Genomic DNA, 21,269 nt, shown 5'->3' with positions numbered 1-21,269 from the left:
TGGCACACATGAATTAGAACTGTCTGACTGTTGTGCAAGATTTAAAAAGCTAATAAAAAGCACTGAGATAAGGGGCAGCCTGCAGGGGCTTAGAAACAGGCAAACTTAGCAGTTATAATGTATATTAATATTAAAATGATGGTTATCCAATGCTGGGGAATTGGTAGTAAAGGTGTTATCTATCTTTTAAACAATAAAAAATAAATTAAAACTATACCCTTTAAAGTCACATGCTCTGTCTGAATCATGAACATTAAAGTGAGGTTTTTAAGCCCATTTAAACATCAAGATATGCACTACCCTAATTTTCAGTGACACCCTTTACTGAGTGTTATAACACCCCAAAATATCTTGTGACCCTCACTGAGAGCCCCTGTTCCAACTCAATATATAATGCTAAGTAAATACATATCTAATGCACAGCAACAATAACATTACTGACAAACTGAATACTTCTCTTACAACAAACCTCTATATCATGCAAACTATAACACCGCATTGCAGGTTTAGCAGTAATCAAGCCCTTTTTTAATGTGATCTTGCTAGCACCATCCATCACATTGCCTCCCAGGCCCCAGCACACTCAGTCACCATGCAGCAGCCATCCTTTAGCAAGAGGAGGGACAGCAGGTTCCCTTTTGTGGGAGGTGAAAAGCAGCCAGGAAGAGGTTTTGTCCTGGAGGTGTCCCCCTAGAGCAAGCAGAGTGCCTTGTGTGAGTGCTGCTCCTGTGCTAAGCACCAGCTCCTGGATTACAGCTCAGCAGCATTTCTATGTCTTCTGGATAAATCCCATCTACCTCCTCTATTGTCTTAGACTTTTATTCGTGGACATATTTTTTTCACCTGATTGAAACAATAGGATTGTATCTCATTGGCTTCACAGACAGACACTGCACTGCTGTATTTTATATGATCTGCTGCATCCAGTAAGAGGGTTCAGGGGTGCAGAATATGGCAGCAGAGAGAAAAAGGAACTGGAATAAGGAGGATGATCTCCCCGTGTACCTTGCCAGGCCTGGCACCACAGCTCAGACCCCCAGGGTGAAGTATGGGGGGATGTTTGCTAATGTAGAGGGGGCTTATGAGAACAAGACTATAGATTTCGATGCATATAGCGTGGGTAAGAAAGGATCCCGCACCCCTAGGAGTGGCAGCAGGCCGGACATGGATGGGGATAATTTTAGTGAGACAGCCAGTGATGTGAGTGAGATCTCTGGATCTGTCTTGAGCTCCCCCGGGGACCGGGAGGATAGGACCCCAGGCATCGAGATCAAGTACTCCACAGGCAAGGAGCTGCTGCAGGGTCAGGACAATGGCAAGGTACCGGCTGATGTAGGAGGGAGAGGGAAGATGCTGCACCATCAGGGGGTGGGGAGGGTCACTGGCAGCTTCATATAACACTATATGTCACTTTATCCCACTACACACAATACACAGACAATAGAGGGTGATCATGGCATAGCAAGAGTTTAAATGGTCACATTTGGTGTTTAATTGTATTTCTGAGGTCTATTCTTCACATAGTGGTGCGTAAATAAAGTAACTTGTTATGCCCAAAGGCTGATTATCTAATTGTATGATACAGAGGTTAATTGATGACACTCTGTGCTGCCAAATGTTATTTAATAATCGCTACTGATATTATGTGTAGACTACACAAGTAACTGCATATAAGAGCTGTGTTATTTTTTCCTTAGTAACAGAGGTGTTGATTTATTATATTGTGTTTGTGCTGGATGCTCTGTACACTATGTGTGATATTATACAACAGGAGCTGAATTTGTATTTAATTTGTCTGTGTTAGTTACACACAGTGGTTATGTATTACATTTCCTGGGATATTTGTGCTTCTATGATTTCATGTCTGCTGATGAAATGAATTGCTAAGCTCAAGAGCAGACAATCTAATTTCTTTACAAGAGGCCATGTGATGTAGTGCAAGGTTACATTGATAGTGATTATTTTATGCTGGTTTTAAATAAACAAAGCACATTATATTATATTCAGTGGGAAGTACATCTAACAATAAATATGATATAAAAAACGGGTGGGATTGGGAAAAGTAAAACTGAAGCAATGCTTTTTCCAACATATTTAAGTCAGGAAAGAGGGAAGTCATTGAAATATTCAAGGACTATAGACTTTAATAAAAATGGAATCTTATATCCAATTAGATTTATATATTTCCTGGCTTCCTTCTATGTGCAAGATGTGCCTAGCATGCAGTTATGTATGTTTGTTAGTTTATTTACTAATACATTAATTTAATGCATGAACAGTGACATTGAGCAGCAAACATTGCGGAATTTGTAACTGTAACAAAGAGCAGTGCTGTATATCTGGGATTCTTCCAGGACTTTTAGCCTTGTGTTTCCCTTCTGTCCCATCAGAATCATTTTGCATTTTAATGTGGATGAATTTGCCAATTCAGGACTGAATGAAGAGGATGATTTGCATGGCATTTTGATTGTTCACATTCAGAACCCAGACCAGATTGTGAGACCAGGAAACTGTGCTTTTATCCAATCACATATCTTGTATTTGTGCAGAGCCCTATACTAAGTTCTTATTTGTCTTGTAGAACATAGTTTTTTGTGTGCTCATTCTGATTGTTTTATATGCATGTGCTGCACAAACATACAATTGTACTTATTGAGGAAGTCTATGGCAAAGAAACCACAGTATCATTTGTGCACAAACCTATATTTCCCACTAACTTCAATATAAATTCTACTTGCTTATTTGATTCTCGTTCTTGTGTTTGATATTTTTTTTATTTTATGTGCCTTTGAAAATGGGTTAAAGTTGAAAACAACAAAACTAGCTCATAATATTACTGATTCAGTTAATTTATTTATTAATGATCTAACAATGTTCATAAACTGTATGTTCAATGGCTTAAAGGACATTCAAGTTATTGTTTATACAGGCAGAAGTGAAATGATTGCATTGGGAAATATCTGTATACAAAATAAATATTTCAAAATATTTTACCACTGTCCTTTTGCAAAACAAAAGTAGCTCAGGAAACATTCAGTAAAGGGACATTCCAGTCAAAATTTAATGCACATAGATGAATAGCATATTTGAATAAAAACATATCTGTAACATACATGTATTGGCAAAAATGCTTCTAGTAAAAGCTATCACTGTTTTAGTGTAAACATTTGTCTCTGCACGTGCATGTGAAGCATAGTTCCATATTCTCAGTGCACCAGCATTTTAAACACTGCAGTTGCTCAGAGTGCCAGTGGGACTTGTATCATATCAGCAATTAACAAATTGAGTTATTACCAGATGGTACAAGCACCTTAGACTCTCTGAGCAAGTTCTGTGTATAAAATGCTGGTGCACGGTGCATACTTAAATACACATTTGAAACAGCTGTAGCTTTTATTAGAAGCATTTTTGCTAATACATGTATATTATAAAAATGCTTCTAATCAAAACTGAAATGCATCAATGTGATTTATAATGTTGGCTGGAATGTCCCTTTAAACACATATGTGAATGAGCTTGTGCTCTGATTTAACCAGTCATTATTTGTAATGTTGCAGGGTCATTTAATTTTCAATGTACTTAGGTATGATGCAGTATATTTTTTAGAAGCGTTTGCAAAGCCATAATAAATAATACATCTATATTACAATTTGTTTTATTTTATGATTACATTTGAAGTTTAATATAAAATCCAGCCTGGTGCAATATAATTCACTGAACACAGTTTAAGACCAGTGTATAAACTTGCAAGTGACATGAACAATACAGCAATGTCTCATGAATCAGTTTTTCTCCCACTTGTCACATTCTCACTGACACATTAAGCCTATGGTTTAAGACACAAGTGCACTCCTGCTCATAACGTGCTTAGCATTTCCATTCAGTCCTGTTTATAGAATTTAAAGGGACATGAAACTCATTTTTTTTCTTTCAGGATTCAGATCGAACATACAATTCTATTCAACTTTCTAATTAATTTTATTATCAAATTTTCTTCATTGCCTTTGCTTCATATCCTTTGCTGAAGGAGAAGCAATGTACTATTGAGAGCTAGCTGAACACATTTAATCAGCCAATCACAAAAGACAAATCTGTGCAAATTCACCAGCTAGCTCCCATTAGTATAGGATATGTTTTTTTAACAATGGATACCAAGAGAACAAAGTGCATTTGAAAATAGAAGTGAATTTAAAAGTGACTTAAAATGACATGCTCTTTCTGATCCAAGTTTAGTTTTGACTTTCCTATCTCTTTAAACATATTTAATATAGATGTCCGAGATATTTCTTATATTTTGCAATAAACCCATAAGAATTTGACTTTTAATTGTAAATGTTTTCATAATAATTAATTACTCTGCAATGTATTTAAAGGGACACTGAACCCAATTATTTTCTTTTGTGATTCAGATAGCGCATGCAATTTTAAGCAACTTTCTAATTTACTCCTATTATCAATTTTTCTTCGTTCTCTTGCTATCTTTATTTGAAAAAGAAAGTCCAGAACCTTGGACAGCACTTGTTTATTGGTGGATGAATTTATCCACCAATCAGCAAGAACAACCCAGGTTGTTCACCAAAATGGGCCGAAATTGAAACTTACATTCTTGATTTTCAAATAAAGATACCAAGAGAATGAAGAACATTTGCTTATATGAGTAAATTAGAAAGTTGCTTAAAATTGCATGCTCTATCTGAATCACAAAAGAAAATTTTTGGGTACAGTGTCCCTTTAATTGTTTTTCTTTGCTATATCTTGTTGAAAAGACTATTTTTTTTTTTACAGAAACAAAAGCCTATTTTGGAAACATTGTTGCAGAAAATGATAAAATATATAAAACAGGGTTTACATGAAAATATAAAAGGATTTATTGCTTTCTTGTATCCATATTGCAGTTAAGGTGCAATTGTATTTAATAATAAATGTGGCCAAACAAATATAAATGTTATATTTGTGAATTTCAGTGATTATGCAGCCATTAGAGTCCATGGATCTTTAATTTAAATACTTGTGATCTGTAATGTTGTACATCTGTACTGGAGGAATAATATGACTCATCATAATAAAGCTGTGGCTTATAGATTGCTGTTCTTGCTTATTTATGTGGTACATATGTTGCAGATGATGACCTGACACATATTAAATCACAACAGGCTGTAAGAAGTGATATGTCAATACAAGTGCAGATAGCTGCAAGAGAACCAGGTCTTATAGTGTAACAATAGGGTGTCTGCTTAGGAGCATATGCATATGAAAGGCCAGTAATGAAACATATTTAAATATTTTCACATGGAAAAAAGGAAAAAGCTGTTTAAATTTAAACTGAAAGTAGCAGGAAATGTCAGTGTATGGATGACCACTGTATTAAAGGGACATTATGTATTTTATATATATATATATATATATATATATATATATATATATATATATATATATATATATATATATATATACACAGTATACATCAGTCAGCAGTGAAATGCTTAACTGCAATAAATCTGCATGCAAAACAAACGTTTTAAAACATTTGACACTGTCATTTTAGTTATGATTTGCAAAACTCAGCACATTGTGCTAACAAGATACTTGAAAGCCCTATTGAATATGTTTATCTTACCTCTCTTAAAGGGACAGCAAACACCTTACAAGATATTTCTGTTGTCTTGCTATAGAATAACATATCATCCAAGTCTAAACAGTGGCATCTCTAGAAAATAATTATAAGAGGTCACTTGCCACAAGCCCACCATTTTTGTGGGTGTGTCCGTGACTGGGGTGCAGAATGGGGTGGTCAATGGGAGGAATAGGGGCGTGTCATGGGTGGTGCCGACACAGAGCTGCAGCAGTGTGGGTGGGAAAATAACGGCCAATCACAGTTGAGGGGCACATGTGGGGTCCAGCATACGTATACACATATATGTCTAGAGATGTATATGTATGTGTGTGTGTGTGTGTATATATATATATATATATATATATATATATATATATATATATATATATATATATATATATATATGTCTATATTTGTGTACATATGTGGTTATATGTGTATATATGTAATTACAGACACATATACACATCTAAACACATAAATACACATGTGTACATATATAGACATACAGTATATATATATATATATATATATATATATATATATATATATATATATATATATATATATATATATATATATATATATATATATATATATATATATATATATATATATATATATATATATATATATATATATATATATAAGAGAAAACACTGAACTATTTCCCAAAATGAATACACTGTATCTGTGTCAGACACAGGCTTAAGGGAATAAGTGATGTGTTTGAATTTGCTGAACCAGGGGAGCTGTATTCATTCAGAGGTAAGTCAGGTGTAGTGATTGTGTATACAAATATATGCAAAGTTCCAATAGATCCTGTAACCCCTATTTTTTCACAGCCCCTTTATTTGTCAGTCAGTAAAGTAAAATCCCACTGTATCGATATATAGTGGTAATTTTAGTAATGGAAGTCCAATCAAACACATCAAATTACAAGAAACTCACTCACCCTCCTTCTTTCGTATAGAAAGAAGGAGGGTGAGTGAGTTTCTTGTAATTTGATGTGTTTGATTGGACTTCCATTACTAAAATTACCACTATATATCGATACAGTGGGATTTTACTTTACTGACTGACAAATAAAGGGGCTGTGAAAAAATAGGGGTTACAGGATCTATTGGAACTTTGCATATATTTGTATACACAATCACTACACCTGACTTACCTCTGAATGAATACAGTTCCCCTGGTTCAGCAAATTCAAACACATCACTTATTCCCTTAAGCCTGTGTCTGACACAGATACAGTGTATTCATTTTGGGAAATAGTTCAGTGTTTTCTCTTTTATATTTTTACTGTCTGCCTGTTTGAACTATAATAATGGATATCGAGAATGTCACAGCCAGAAAAGCAAAACTACAATCTCTAATCAGGAGTCAGCCCATTACTGATCTTAATGAATTGGACCTGGCAAGTCTGTTTTCAAAGAGGGAGCAATTGGAAATAAAAGAATTAAAACTGTGGTGGGAGATTGAATTTCTACAAATCTATATTGAGGAGAACAAAATCCCAAGAGGGCTAAGGATGAAAAAATATCCAGCCTATGCAACACAGAAAAAAGGCTTCATGACGGAATGGAATAATACCTTAACCCAATGCTCCCTAATTCTGATGAAACAACTGCTTAACAGCAAAAAAGAAGATCATGGCGAGGTCCTGGAAGAGTTAAAAACAGTCAAAAACAGCATCTCAGCCTTTGTCTCTGATCCAAAATATGAAAGCTACAATAATCAACTAACTGAGACCTTGAGGAAACTTAATGAGGAACTATCAGACCGCAAAGCTAAAAAATACCATTGTGACTGCAAAGATTATGACCTTGATGTGGTCTACAATTGGACTACCATACAGAAGAACTCTAACAGATCTAAAAACAGGAGAGGTCATAACACCAGTAACAACAGAGGGCAAACAAATAAAAAAGTCACTTTTTCCAGCTTTGAAACCTCATCTGTGGAAAGTCCAAGAGCATCAACACCCAGGGCAGAAACTTCATCTGATAACAGTGTTCGCCCAAAAGATGGTAGCAGTCCCATTGCAGTTCCTGAGATAACGGCTACTAATACATCAAACAAAATGAAAGAAGTAAGCCAGAAAAGGCAGTCAAAAAACGAGGAAGAAGAAAGAGGACTGCCAGTGAGGTACCCCAGCAGAAGAAGAGGAGGCACAACACGAAAAAACTAATGAACACAAATAAGGACTTTATCACAGATGAGAAATCACAATGTGGTCCTAATAGAAATAAGGAAATTAATGTGATTAACCTTTCAGATGTCAATTTGTCAAATGTAGAAACAAAAGTTCTATCAAAGGGTTTATCATTTGCACCAACTACTGATTTTTCATTATTTGAAACTCTAATAGATGTAAACAAATTTATACGAAATCTTACTTTAAAGAGGTATTTCAATACAGGCACACAAAATGAGCCAGAATGTGACACTAATGACACCATAGATCCTGAAATACATTTGACTAATCTAAATAGTATTTCTAATTTTGAAGAACAGTGTAGTCTTATTGATCTATTGAGCCTTAACAGCGAAAGCTCTAGATATGACACTAGTGCACACATCATACCATCTGTTAAAGTTAAAACAAAAAATGAAAAGTTTTATCCTATTCAAATGAGAGGTGACCTAATAGAAGCATTTCACACTATAGTAGAAACAGAACTAATTGAGCTACATCAAAATACACATAAGAACAAGCAAAGAAAGAAAATCAAGGGTGACAATTTAAGTAAACTAGAAAGAATGGCTTTGAATAAACTAAGAAATAATGATAATCTAGTGATCACCAGCTCAGACAAAGGAGGCTCAGTTGTAGTTCAAAACAGAGATTGCTACATCAAGGAAGCCATAAGACAACTTGATGATGTGGATACTTATATTAGGCTTAGTTTTAACCCCACTATAAAGTTTCAACAAGATCTTGACACATTTCTGAACCAATCTGTATATAGAGGCTTTATAACGAAAATGACAGCAGACAAACTTAAAGTAACATATCCACAGGTTTCAGTTTTCAAACACATACCTAAAATTCACAAGGATCCCAACTTTCCCCCTGGTCGGCCTATCATTTCTGGTATTGGCACACTAGGGGAGAAGTTGGGTGCCTTTATAGATGAACATTTACAGCCTATTGTTAGCTCCACACCAGGTCACGTAAGGGACACCAAACATCTCCTGAACATGCTTGACCAGATTGTACTGGATGACAATTGCATTCTTGTCTCTATTGATGTCTCTTCTCTGTATTCTTGCATCCCCCACAACCAAGGGTGTTATGCACTTCACCACATGCTGAGAAGACACACCAACTATGATCTGGATTATATTGAATTTCTCATAGATACAGTGGGTTTTCTTTTAACCCATAATTATTTTTTGTTTTTGGGACAATATTACTTGCAAAAATGTGGCACTGCGATGGGGGCCAAATTTGCCCCCTCGTATGCAAACTTATACTTAAGCTTTTTTGAAATAATTAAAATTTATACTGACACAAACCCCTTTAAATCTTGTATAAAAGCATATTTTAGGTATATAGATGACCTGTTGGTCATCTGGAGAGGTACAGACATACAGTTACAAAACTTTCTGAAATACATAAATGACAACAACATGAATTTAAAATTCACACATAGTAGTTCTAAGACTCAACTAGCTTTTCTGGATGTTCTGTTGAAAATCCACGATAATAAAATAGAGACCGAAACTTATCGAAAGCCCATAGCAGGGAACACAATTCTTAGGGCGAATTCACATCACCCTGAACATCTAAAAAGAGGAATCCCTAAGGGACAATATATGCGCCTTCGTAGGAATTGTACCAATATAACACAGTACAAACAACAGGCTGAAGACCTCACGCAAAGATTATCAGCCAGAGGTTATAAAAAGAATATATTGGTGAACATATCAAATGAAGTCCTATCCATGGACAGACATGAATTACTAACAGATAAGATACCACAAAAAAATGATTACTCAGGTTCAAGTGTAGTCTTTTCAACTAAATATAGTAGTCAATACCAACAAATTTGTGCAGTAATAAAGAAAAATTTAGCCATATTAGAAAAAGACAAACTTCTTGATAGTAACATTTTAAACAACATAAAATTTGTATCTAGGAAGGCAAGGAATATTGGTAATAATCTAAAAAGGCACTTTGACAAAAAAAATTAACAATGTTCAGAGAACCTGGCTAGAACCAAAATTAGGTTTTTTTAAATGTGGCACCATTCCATGTAAATCATGTGAATACGCTGAAGTTGATTCTTCGTTTGTATCTTATCACACTGGTGAAACATTTAAATTAAAACATAATTTGATATGCAATTCGATCTTTGTGGTATATTTAATTACCTGTAAATTATGTAAGAAACAATACACAGGTCGTACCTCTCGAATGCTCAAAGATCGAATAAGGGAGCATCTCTTATCTCTATCAGATAAGGAGCCTAAGACTCCGGTGGCTAAGCATTTCAGGTCACATTGCGAAAAACCACATAAATATTTTTCATTCAAAGCCATTGACTATGTTCCCAAACTAAACACTGGAGGAAACAGACATGAAAAACTAAATAAAAGTGAAACCTATTGGATATTCAGGTTACAAACAGGAGCTCCAATAGGTATTAATGAAAAATCAGACTTAAAACTATTCATAGGATAAACAACTATAAGTTCAGTGGGTTCAAATCGTAGCACACACACTAAGGATCTACATAGTTAAGATCTGGTATTGACACATAAAGGTGTCATTATTATTATTAATTTTATCACTAAACTTCCATCTTATTTGGAATTATATTTTCACTTTTTTTATTATAAGATTTCAAATTCACTTGTTCTTTTTTCATTTTTGTTCTCTTGTCTTTTATCTTTATCACGGAAAAATATAAGTTTGAATACACATAACTAGAATACACTTTTCCACTGGACTACATAGCTGTTTTATAATGAGAATACAACATGACATGTCTCAGGTCCCTTTAAGCAGATATGAGGTTAACGATTATCTGCACTGCCAATAGGGAATTCAATGCAGGAACAAATCATGGTTAAACCTATTCATGTGTTAGGGATTCTACCCTAATAACTTAGCAGCACTTGGTTTTTCTGTCCATAGGGAACCAGACTCCTTTACAGGTCAGAACAACAGGAATGCAAAAAGCGGAATAATATAGAGAATACCCCTTTAAAAGATATATGCATATATATGCACCTAGGTCGCTTAATGCACAACGGACTAGTCCCTCTACAGGTCAGACTAATAAGGATAACCAAAAGCCAAAAAAACACAACAAAATATTCAGCACATTTCCTTTTAAAAAAACTTAACCTTGCAGTTTACAGTTTATAGTGTATGTCTCATAGCATACTCTGTACACTTATGTAAGGATGGTTATGTACCCATTATTACGTCACTATTATATATTATATATTTTTCAGCTACTTAGCTGATGTTCAACATAATGTGGTATGAAGTTTGGCATTCATATTTTGTATACAACTGTTCGACTGTACTTGTTTGCTGCCTTGGTGCAGCATATGGCGACTGGGGTGAGGTGCTTTTAACTATATGAGGATATTTAATTGTGCTGTTTTTGATCTTATCCACATTATGAATTCATTCACATTATTGAGCTCTATATCTTCTGTTATTTTTTATGTATGTACAACTAATGATTAGTCTTATATTGAACACCTGTTGCTGCAGCTTTGGTCCAAGCTAAACACACAAATGAAGCATTGTATGACACACAATTTGAATTTCAAGTCCTGTTCCTTATTGGACAGAGTAAAGTTGCTGAGTTTCGATTGGACCCAATATGCATTTAACAGGTGAACAGTTAACCCTTCACTATCCCTGACGAAGTGCTGTACCAGCACGAAACATGTTGGTCTGTTAGATATAGAGCTTTTGGGCTGACTAGCTTACTGGCTGTGACACTGCAAAGTTTGTTTCTGTGATACTTACACAGTATACTTTTTACGGATACTAATAAAGGATATACTTTTAAACCTCTTTTTCTCGATCCATTTACTGCTGGAACCTTTTCACCTGTGTGGAAGTATTTTGATTATATATATATATATATATGTCTGTGTGCTTTGGAGGGCTGTCACTATATAAATCCCTGGTAAGACCTCATCTTGAGTATGAAGTGCAGTTCTGGGGACCGATCGCAAAAAAAGATATTGCAGAACTAGAAAAAGTTCAGAGAAGGGCCACAAAGCTAATACAGGGAATGGAGAATTTAAGCTATGAGGAGAGGCTAGCCAAACTGGGTCTGTTTTCTTTAGAAAAAAGGCGCTTGAGAGGTGACATGATTACTTTATATAACTATATGCAAGGCCCATATACAGTGATGGCAGAAGCTCTGTTTATTAAAAAAAAAAATGTTTGTGACAAGAGGTCACAATTTAAGGTTGGAGGAAAGGAGATTTAATCTCCTGCAATGGATTTTCACTGTAAGAGCAATAAAATTGTGGAACACATTACCAAAGGAGGTAGTGAATGCCAATACCCTAGATACATTTAAAAATTGTTTGGATGCCTTTCTGTCTAGAAACAAAATTCATGGATATGATTGCTAGTATTAAATGGGTCACCTTTTAGTGGGATTATTTAAGTTTAACTGGATCTTTTTGTAAGTATTTTAGATTTGTATAGCTTGAACTCGATGGACTTCAGTCTTTTTTTCAGCCTCATCTACTATGTTACTATATTTTCAGTCAAGTAGATGAAAACACGTAAAAGCATATTTATGCAATATTCATATTAGTGTTTAACTATGTATTTACTGTAAATATTTCACATTCCAATTTAAATAGTCACTTCTTGTTTTCACCTAAATGTTAGTCTGTCTAGTTATTTGGGTGGTTGCTAAAATCACTTTTTCCGCTACATAGTGGCTGGTCCCAGGAGTTGGAAGGATCCTTTGTCGGAGCTACTCAGTCGGGGTAGAAGGAAATCCGTCACAGTAGCCATGTTATCTTCTTCTTTACATTCCTTCCTTTATTTATTTGGTATTTAATAGGACATACAAGTGCAAACAGAAATTGCTCTAGCGGTTAAACACATAGTTAAAGTCAGCCCCAATGCAGTAGTGCTCTTCTGGGAACTAGCTAAACACACCTGGTAAGCCCATGACAAGAGGCATATGTGTAACCACCAATCACCAGCTAATCCCAGTAGTGCATTGCTGTGCCTGAGCCTACCTAGGTATACTCTTTGACATAGGAAACCAGAAGAAAGAAGTAAATTGGATAACAAAAGTTAATTGAAAAGTCTTTTAAAATTTCTCTCTGTCTGACCCACAAAAAATTTGATGTTCATGTCCTTTTACAAATTCCATTCTCCCTCCTGTGTCTTTGGTTGGCACAAGAAAATACCTTGCAAATTAAAGGAACAGTCTAGTCAAAATTAAACTTTCATCACTCAGATAGGATATGTCATTTTAAATAAACTTTACAATGTACTTTTATCATCAACTTTACTTTTTTCTTGTTAATTATTTGTTGAAAGCTAAACCTAGGTAGGCTCATGTGCTATTTTATAAACACTTAAAGGGACAGTCTACTCCAGAATTGTTATTGTTTAAAAAGATAGATAATCCCTTTATCACCCATTCCCCAGTTTAGCATAACCAACACTGTTCTATTTATACACATATTACCTCTGTGATTACCTTGTATCTAAGCCTCTGCAGACTGCCCCCTTACCTCAGTGTTTTTGACAGACATGCAGTTTAGCCAATCAGTGCAGACTCCTAAATAACTCCACAGGAGTGAGCACAATGTTATCTATATGACACACATGAACTAACACTGTCTAACTGTGAAAAACTTTCACAATGCTCTGAGCTAAGAGGCGGTTTTCAACAGTTTAAGAAATCAGTTTGAGCCTAGCTAGGTTTAGCTTTTCAGAAATACCACCAAGGGAACAAAGAAAAGTTGATGATAAAAGTACATTGGAAAGTTGTTTAAAATTACATGCCCTATCTGAATCATGAAAGTTTATTTTTGTCTAGACTGTCCCTTTAAAGACCGCCTCTTATCTCAGTGCATTTTGACAGTTTTTCACAGCTAGAAAGGACTAGTTCATGTGTGCCATAAAGATAACATAGTGCTCAATCTGAGTTAGCACTGATTGGCTAAAATGCAAGTCTGGCAAAAGAACAGAAATAAGGGGGCAGCCTGTTGAGTCTTAAATACAAGGCAATCACAGTGGTAAAAAGTATATTCATGCAAAACAGGGGAATGGGTAATATAGGGACTTTCTATCTTTTTAAACAATAAAACTTCTGGAGTAGACTGTCCCTGTAAGGGCAGATGCTGAACGTTCTAGCTGGTTGCATTTCACAGTTGCTTTTGGTATCTCTGATTTTCTTGAAAACACTGGATTCTCAGGTTTTAATATATTGGTATTTTTCTTGAATAATATCTTATAAATCCAATTAAGTTATTTTCAAGTTTTAAGATATTGGAATTTTCTTTGAACAATACAATGTAATATAAACCCAACTGAGTTATGTTACAAATCCAATAGAGATACATCATTGTAATGTATCATTATTATGGTTTACTGAAATACGCTGTGAGCTTTATATTGGTTTGATTACTATGTTTGTTGATTGATACTTTAGAGTTAGTTAACAAACTGATTTGTTTTGATTAGATTAACTCACTAGTGTGGTTCTAATATTTATTTGTACACTGTTTTTATAGGTGTAGCCTGGTATATACATATTATAGAGGGACAATCAAGTCAAAATTAAACTTGCATGATTCAGATAGGTAATGTTATTTTAAACAACTTTCCAATTTACTTTTATCATCAAATGTGCTTTGTTCTCTTTGTATTCTTTGTTGAAAGCTAAACCTAGGTAGACTCATATGCTAATTTCTAAGCCGTTGAAGGCCTCTTTATATCACACTGCATTTTGACAGTTTTTCAAGCCATATAGCTTTAAAAGCCTCAGATTTGCATGTGCTTATTACTGGTTGTGGAACACTATATGCTCAGTTATATTTCTTTCTCTGCATGTGGTTTTACTGGCAATTTGATTTCTCTCAGTATGAGGGGATACTAAATAAATATGTCAGGATCAGAAAAATAATTCTGTTCTTTTTGGTTTAGAGAGTTGTTGGGTATATAGCCAGAATTACTCTTTCTGGTACTATAAAGATTTTCTTACCGAATTGAAGGGACACTGAACCCAATTTTTTTCTTTCATGATTCAGCTAGAGCATGCAATTTTAAGCAACTTTCTAATTTATTCCTATTATCAAATTTTCTTCATTCTCTTGGTATCTTTATTTGAAATGCAAGAATGTAAGTTTAGATGCCGGCCCATTTTTGGTGAACAACCTGGGTTGTTCTTGCTGATTGGTGGATAAATTCACCCACCAATAAACAAGTGCTTTCCATGGTACTGAACCAAAAAAATAGTTTAGATGCCTTCTTTTTCAAATAAAAATACCAAGAGAACAAAGAAAAATTGATAATACTAGTAAATTAGAAAGTTGCTTAAAATTGCATGCTCTATCTGAATCCTGAAAGAAAAAAATTGGGTTCAGTGTCCCTTTAAAAGGACTAAAAATGCTTTTAGTAAATAAGATTACTGTTTCATGAGCATATGTATATATGTTATGCATGCAAAATACACCTGCACCTGTGATTGCTTAGAGAGCCATTGGTGGCATGTGTCGTGTATAGTGTCAGCAATTTACTCTGTTTGCATCATACAAACTCTCTGAGCAGACACAATGTTTGAATGCAGTTGCATTGGGCACACACAGCTTATACAAGTATATTGAAAAAATGCTTTGATCCAAAATTAAAATGAACTCGCGTACATCTCGGTTTTCACTTTTATGTCAGTTTAATACATAGTTAATGGAACATAGAAGGCTGGTAGTATGGTGGCGCTGTACCCAGCAGTAGGTTCTGTAATGCAGCATTAATGAAGTGGCTGCTTTAGAATTTTTTTATGCAGAAACTGGCATGATATTCACATTAATTGTGCCAATCTCAGCAGTAACACAGGGATTGATTAGTAAGTATGCAGCGGTACTGAATTTTGCAGAACTATACAAATAAGTGATAATAATAATGTGCTTTGCACAGTCTGCATATAACATACCTACCAATCAGCGCCCTTACTCATGCATCAGCTGTGGAGGGTGCACTTTTTAAATACACTTGGCGTTGCATAGTGTATTGTAATTGCTTGCTGTGTTTGCATAGCCCAAGCATGCTATTAACACCTGTGTCCCTTTAGAAATATTTAGCTTAGGTGATCAATCAGCAGTTTAGACACCAGACCAGTAGACCAGTATCACAATCTGGCCTAAGGACTCTTACAAGCTTTTATAATAAAACAAGTTAGTAAATTAGTAACAAATACACGATTCCAAGAAAAAGCTAACAGCATGAAAATAATACATTGTTTTGCCATCGCAAGGCAGAGATATATAAGCTATACAGCTTACCCATAGACAACTGTTCCATTACATTATCTATAGAGGAAGAGAGGTTCCACCTGCAATATTTTTGTTTAATTGTGATTAAATGATGCATTTCATACCATGTACTTATGAATGCCAAAATGAAACATCCACGATTCAGATAGAACATTAGGCCACTTTCGATTTTACTTTTTTTAAATTAAACATCTTGGTATCCTTTATTGAAGAGCATACCTAGGTAGGCTCAAGGAGCATGCACGTGTCCCTGAGCACTGTAGGTTAACACTGTTTGCAACAATTTATAACATTGTCACAAATATAATTGATATATTGAATACATTATTAATTAACTTTTTAGACTTTGGCCTATTTATATTAAACTGCAAGTGGAGAATACTCCCAACCAGATAACCTGTCCAGTTGCTTTTAGGGGCATTGAGGTGGCATCCGCCTCCTACATTTGCTATTGCACAAGTAAAAACTTGTACCACCCATTCTACTGTTCTTGCACCATTGGAAATTATTTCTTGTCCTGGATGATTTAAATCAGCCACCTCTGAGGCGAAAGAAGCAAACTGAACTGCTGCCTCTTCCCTTTGGAGTAGTGTCTCACATGAGCAAGCCTGCACCACAGTGACTCCAGCTTAAAGGGACATTGTACACTATATTTTTCTTTGCATAACTTTTTTGTAGATGATCCATTTATATAGCTCATCTGGGAGTGTTTTTGTAAAAATATATAGTTTTGCTTATTTTTAAATAACATTGTGTTGATTTTCAGACTCCTAACCAAACCCAAAAGTATACTGATGTCTAAAGACTCCTGGTTGTTTAATGGGTCTTTTCATATGCAGGGGAGGGAAGGATTGTCTGCTCTTCTTCCTTTCCCAGCCCCATTCAGTGGGTGTCCCAGCCTAACCTCATCAACAGTGTTAAATTTGGAGCTTCTAAGTAAGTTTTTAAAAGGTTTTATACTGGATTTTTATATCAGTAACTGTGCATATTCTTCTTTATAGTAGTGTCTATTACATTCAGTTATATGAAAATTGGTGTATACGTTTCCTTTAATACATGGTGCCATAGAGTGTTTCTAAATGTGTTGTGTTGGTGTATGCAAATTAGTTGCACAGTCAATAAATCATGACTGTTCATTCATCAGCTAAAATACGTCCTGAGCATAAGCTTTCTCAGATATTGTCAAACTTTAAAATGTTGGTAAATTAATTTATGAAATTACACAAGCTTATATCAAAGCACATGTTTTAGGCTCAGTTTGCATTTAAACTGTGATGGATTAGGTGGTTTATGCCTGTTATTTCTAATGAGAAATTGTTCACCATAGCAGGGCTCGACAAACCCAGGAGCCTGGGAGCCACAGGCTCCTATCATTTTACCCCTGGCTCCTAACTTTTGGGGTTATTCTCCATATATCTATATACAAATCCAACTGTCTGGCTCCTAAAAATATGCCTGGCTCCCAAATATCCTTACTGGCTACTAATTTTTAAACATATTTGTCAAGCACTGCACCATAGGATAGTATTTATAAATAGATTCATCAAGTGCTTTTTTCTATTCTTGTTTATCAAATTACTTCTCTATAAAAATTCACCAATACTGTTGTTACATTTTACATTTTTTTTATTGATAACTTATCAAATGAAACAGAATAGACATAAGAGTCTAAAAAAAACCCCCAGCAAGAACTAAATTAGACTTTGTGCTAATTTATTTGCAGATATATGAGCCAAACAGGACATAAAACCTGAAGCTTGTAAGGAAACAAGTTAGACAAAGTAGATGATTTAAAGAAAGAATGCAACTGCTGACCAATTGCAAAGTATGTACATAAACAGCACTCAACATCGCCACGGAATGGAAGCTATGAGATACTGCAATAGGAGACTATCCAACAGAAGAATGCGATAATAAAACTTAACTTTTAATAAAAATAATAATAAAAACACATAAATATTAAAAACCACAGTGTGTAGAACAGCAAGAAATACCGAAGTAGGTTATAATAAGGGATGCCCAAAGATGGGAATCCAGCAGGAACCTAAACTATATATTGTGTGGATTCAAAACATGAGCTGGGGCACAAAAATGGCCGGAGAGTGGCCAAATGCCAGGGGCAATTATCAGAGATGGGTAAGTAAATAAACTCACCAAAGGTAAGTGGTGAAATCGAAGTGGGCCACTGTTGATGCATGGATTTAGGCATCAAGCCTATCTAATAACATTGATCCCATCAGTGATTGGGCTGTGACTAGCGGTGTAGGAAATGAAATCCTAATAGTGTGTACCTGGTAAATACAAAGATCTAATACCATAAAATGGCATGTAGGTATGTTTAAATGGATACGATAATGATATAGTGCATACTTAAGTAATGAGCATCCACAGTCAAGTCTAACCCTGTGCCCAGGTTTATTCAGGCTAATAATTCAGTCAGTATGCGTGAACAACGTCCTCTTATTATACATAATACTTAGAATGTCCAAGGGAAACCCCAAGGCTCATACTTACAGTTTATGCGGCTGAATAACCCCAGTCTCAGACAGTTGGACTGGATTCCTATCAATTGTCAAATATTAATAAATGTCATTGAATAGGGTGTTATTATGCATGATACAATGTATGTAGACAGGGTAGGAGTAGAATGATAAATATAAGTATACTTGGTGTGATACTAATACTAATATGCATCACTATTAGGAAGTTTCTCATGAAAGTACAATGTTGCTGTGGTATCAATTAGTAGCTTCAGACAGTATGGGCAGTCACGGAGTACGTATCTTCCAATGTGTTAGAGCAAAGTAAAGTTTATAAATATACTTCGTATTGGGAGGATATATACCAATACGAGCCACTCTATGAAACCTCCCCACTGTTAAGATAAAATCCCAGATATGACTAATAGTTCGATCAGGTTAAACTGCAGATGCTGCTGTAATGTAAGTTTAACCCCTTAAGGACCAGCGACGTACCCTGTATGTCACTGGCCTTTTTTTGGGACTTGATTGTTTTATAGCGCGGTCTTGCCACCAGCGTTGAGACTGCTCTATTCCACAAAGCCTGCTGGAGGGAGTGCATTAATAGCGTGTTCTTGCTAGACTTGTGCTATTATGTCCTGAAAAAACCCTTAATGACCAGTGACATACAGGGTACATTGTGGTCATTAAGGGGTTAAAGCCATTAGCTAGACAGGTATGTATCTCCAATTGGATTTAGGCCTTATACAAATGTTTAACAGTGACTGCAATTATAACAAACACGCCCCAACATAAGTGCTAGTAATAGATTTACTCAAAGTGTTGTAACCTAATAAGGTTGCTTAAGGTGAATTGTAGATTTTTAGCGTAAATTTATCAACTGGTTCTGTGGGCAGTTAGAGCCTAGGTGAAAATAGTTGAATTAATGAATTAATGCACGCCAGTAAGATGCAATGGTACTATAATATAAGTTGTAGCTATTTGTTAAACTGATTTGTTCCTCCGAATGGAGTTAAATATTATATAAGTATATTATACAGTCGCTACAATTGTTACAATCATGCTCCAGCTAGAATACTGGTAACTAAATAGCTCAAATTATTCACTAAAATATGGTAAATCAATGATAGTGACTACGTTTAAAGATTTACGAGCATAAATATTATTAACTAATTGTAGAGCATAACTATTGTTACACATAAGTGTTTTGAATCAATTGTGTAAACGATTAGGTCCTGGATGAAATCACCAAATTAATAACGGATCTCACTCATTTTACAATACTGTTTAAAGTTAAAAAAAGAGACAGAAAGTCCCCATTAGCCCTGACATGTTTCGCCTTTCGAATTTGTCAAAGGTGGGGCGCCCGCCTTCATGCTGGACATTTATAGGCTGGCTGTCTGATGAAACAGTAGATGATTTGTTGAAAAAGATATGGAATATGTTACCAAACAAATAATTCTCATCATTTCCACTTCATTTGTAGAATAATAATAAGCACAACAGGTATGACAATCATATCTGACCACATTGCCATGGTTACCAAATCACAATAGGATTACCATGGTAACTGGAGAAAATGCATTCAAAATGGACTGTATGTATTACATTTACAGATAACACCCATATAACATACATAAGTATTAAATTATTGCTAACCAAAGCAAATTTGTTTCTTTTAAAAGATCCCAAGTATTCTATTGAAATTACCCTCAATTCATGAAAATGTGGTTATCAGTGATGTAGACTCGAGTTGATTGACCTGGACTTAAGCCGCTTCAATGACTCAACTTGGACTTGACCCACAATAAATAACGCACTGACTCAACCCGGAATTGTATATTTGTAGCGACCGACTTCCACTTCTTGTGGAAAAAAATAGTTTTTCTAAAATGCAGTCTTGATAAATTTGATTAACTGCACAGCTTTGTTTGAATAAAGTTTTGTTGAACCTGCCTAAGATATATATATATATATAAATATATATATATATATAATACCTAACTTTGTGCACGTCTTGATTTTTAAGTTATTGAAACTGCCTCCCCCGCACACACACACCCCCACCACCTCCAACTCCATTTTTTTTATTTAAAGTTGGCTCCCAGACTTGAGAGTCGACTTGAGACTTGAAAGTATCTTGCAATGACTTGAGACCCAACTTGAGACTTGAAGGTAGAGACTTGAGACTTGACTTGAGACTTGGGGGCATATTTATCAAGCTCTGTATGGAGCTTGATGCTCCATAACCTGTCCGCCTGCTCTGAAGCGTTGATTGAGACCTCCTGCTAGTGGCCAAATCTGCAGGGGGCGGCATTGCACCAGCAGTTCACAAGAACTTCTGGCACAATGATAAATGCAGAGAGCGTATGCTGTCAGCATTTATCGATGTGCAGCGGACATGATCCGCAATATCGGATCATGTCCGCTCGCACAATGATAATTTGGCCCCTTGGAGTAAAATACTTGAATACATAGTTACCTTAGAGATGTGTTTCTTAACCCTCAGTTGAAAAGCACTTTCAACTATTTATAAGTATTTTCCCTAAGTTCTCCTAGCCACAACACATACGTACACTGGGAGCCGTACATTTTTACATTGTCTGAGTTGCTTTATAATATTCCTGAGGATTTTATATATATTCCTGAAGATTTGTGTATACTTT

The 21,269-nt window shown here is 35.3% G+C and overlaps 1 protein-coding gene across 1 annotated transcript in view; it reads left to right on the top strand.

Annotated features, from left to right (window-relative positions):
• Nucleotides 1–1,041: 1,041 nt before the first annotated feature.
• CRMP1 (collapsin response mediator protein 1) overlaps nucleotides 1,042–21,269 on the top strand; it is a 183,843-nt gene continuing 163,615 nt past the window's right edge. The window contains exon 1 of the mRNA XM_053700903.1: nucleotides 1,042–1,320. Within this exon, the coding sequence (XP_053556878.1) occupies nucleotides 1,057–1,320 (264 nt within the window). The 5' untranslated portion in view covers nucleotides 1,042–1,056. The remainder of the gene's footprint in view (nucleotides 1,321–21,269) is intronic.

The sequence above is a fragment of the Bombina bombina genome, chromosome 2 (assembly GCF_027579735.1).
Source record: "Bombina bombina isolate aBomBom1 chromosome 2, aBomBom1.pri, whole genome shotgun sequence".
NCBI lineage: Eukaryota > Metazoa > Chordata > Amphibia > Anura > Bombinatoridae > Bombina > Bombina bombina.
Note: the sequence above shows the minus strand (reverse complement) of the source record. Positions and strands in the feature narration are given on the sequence as shown.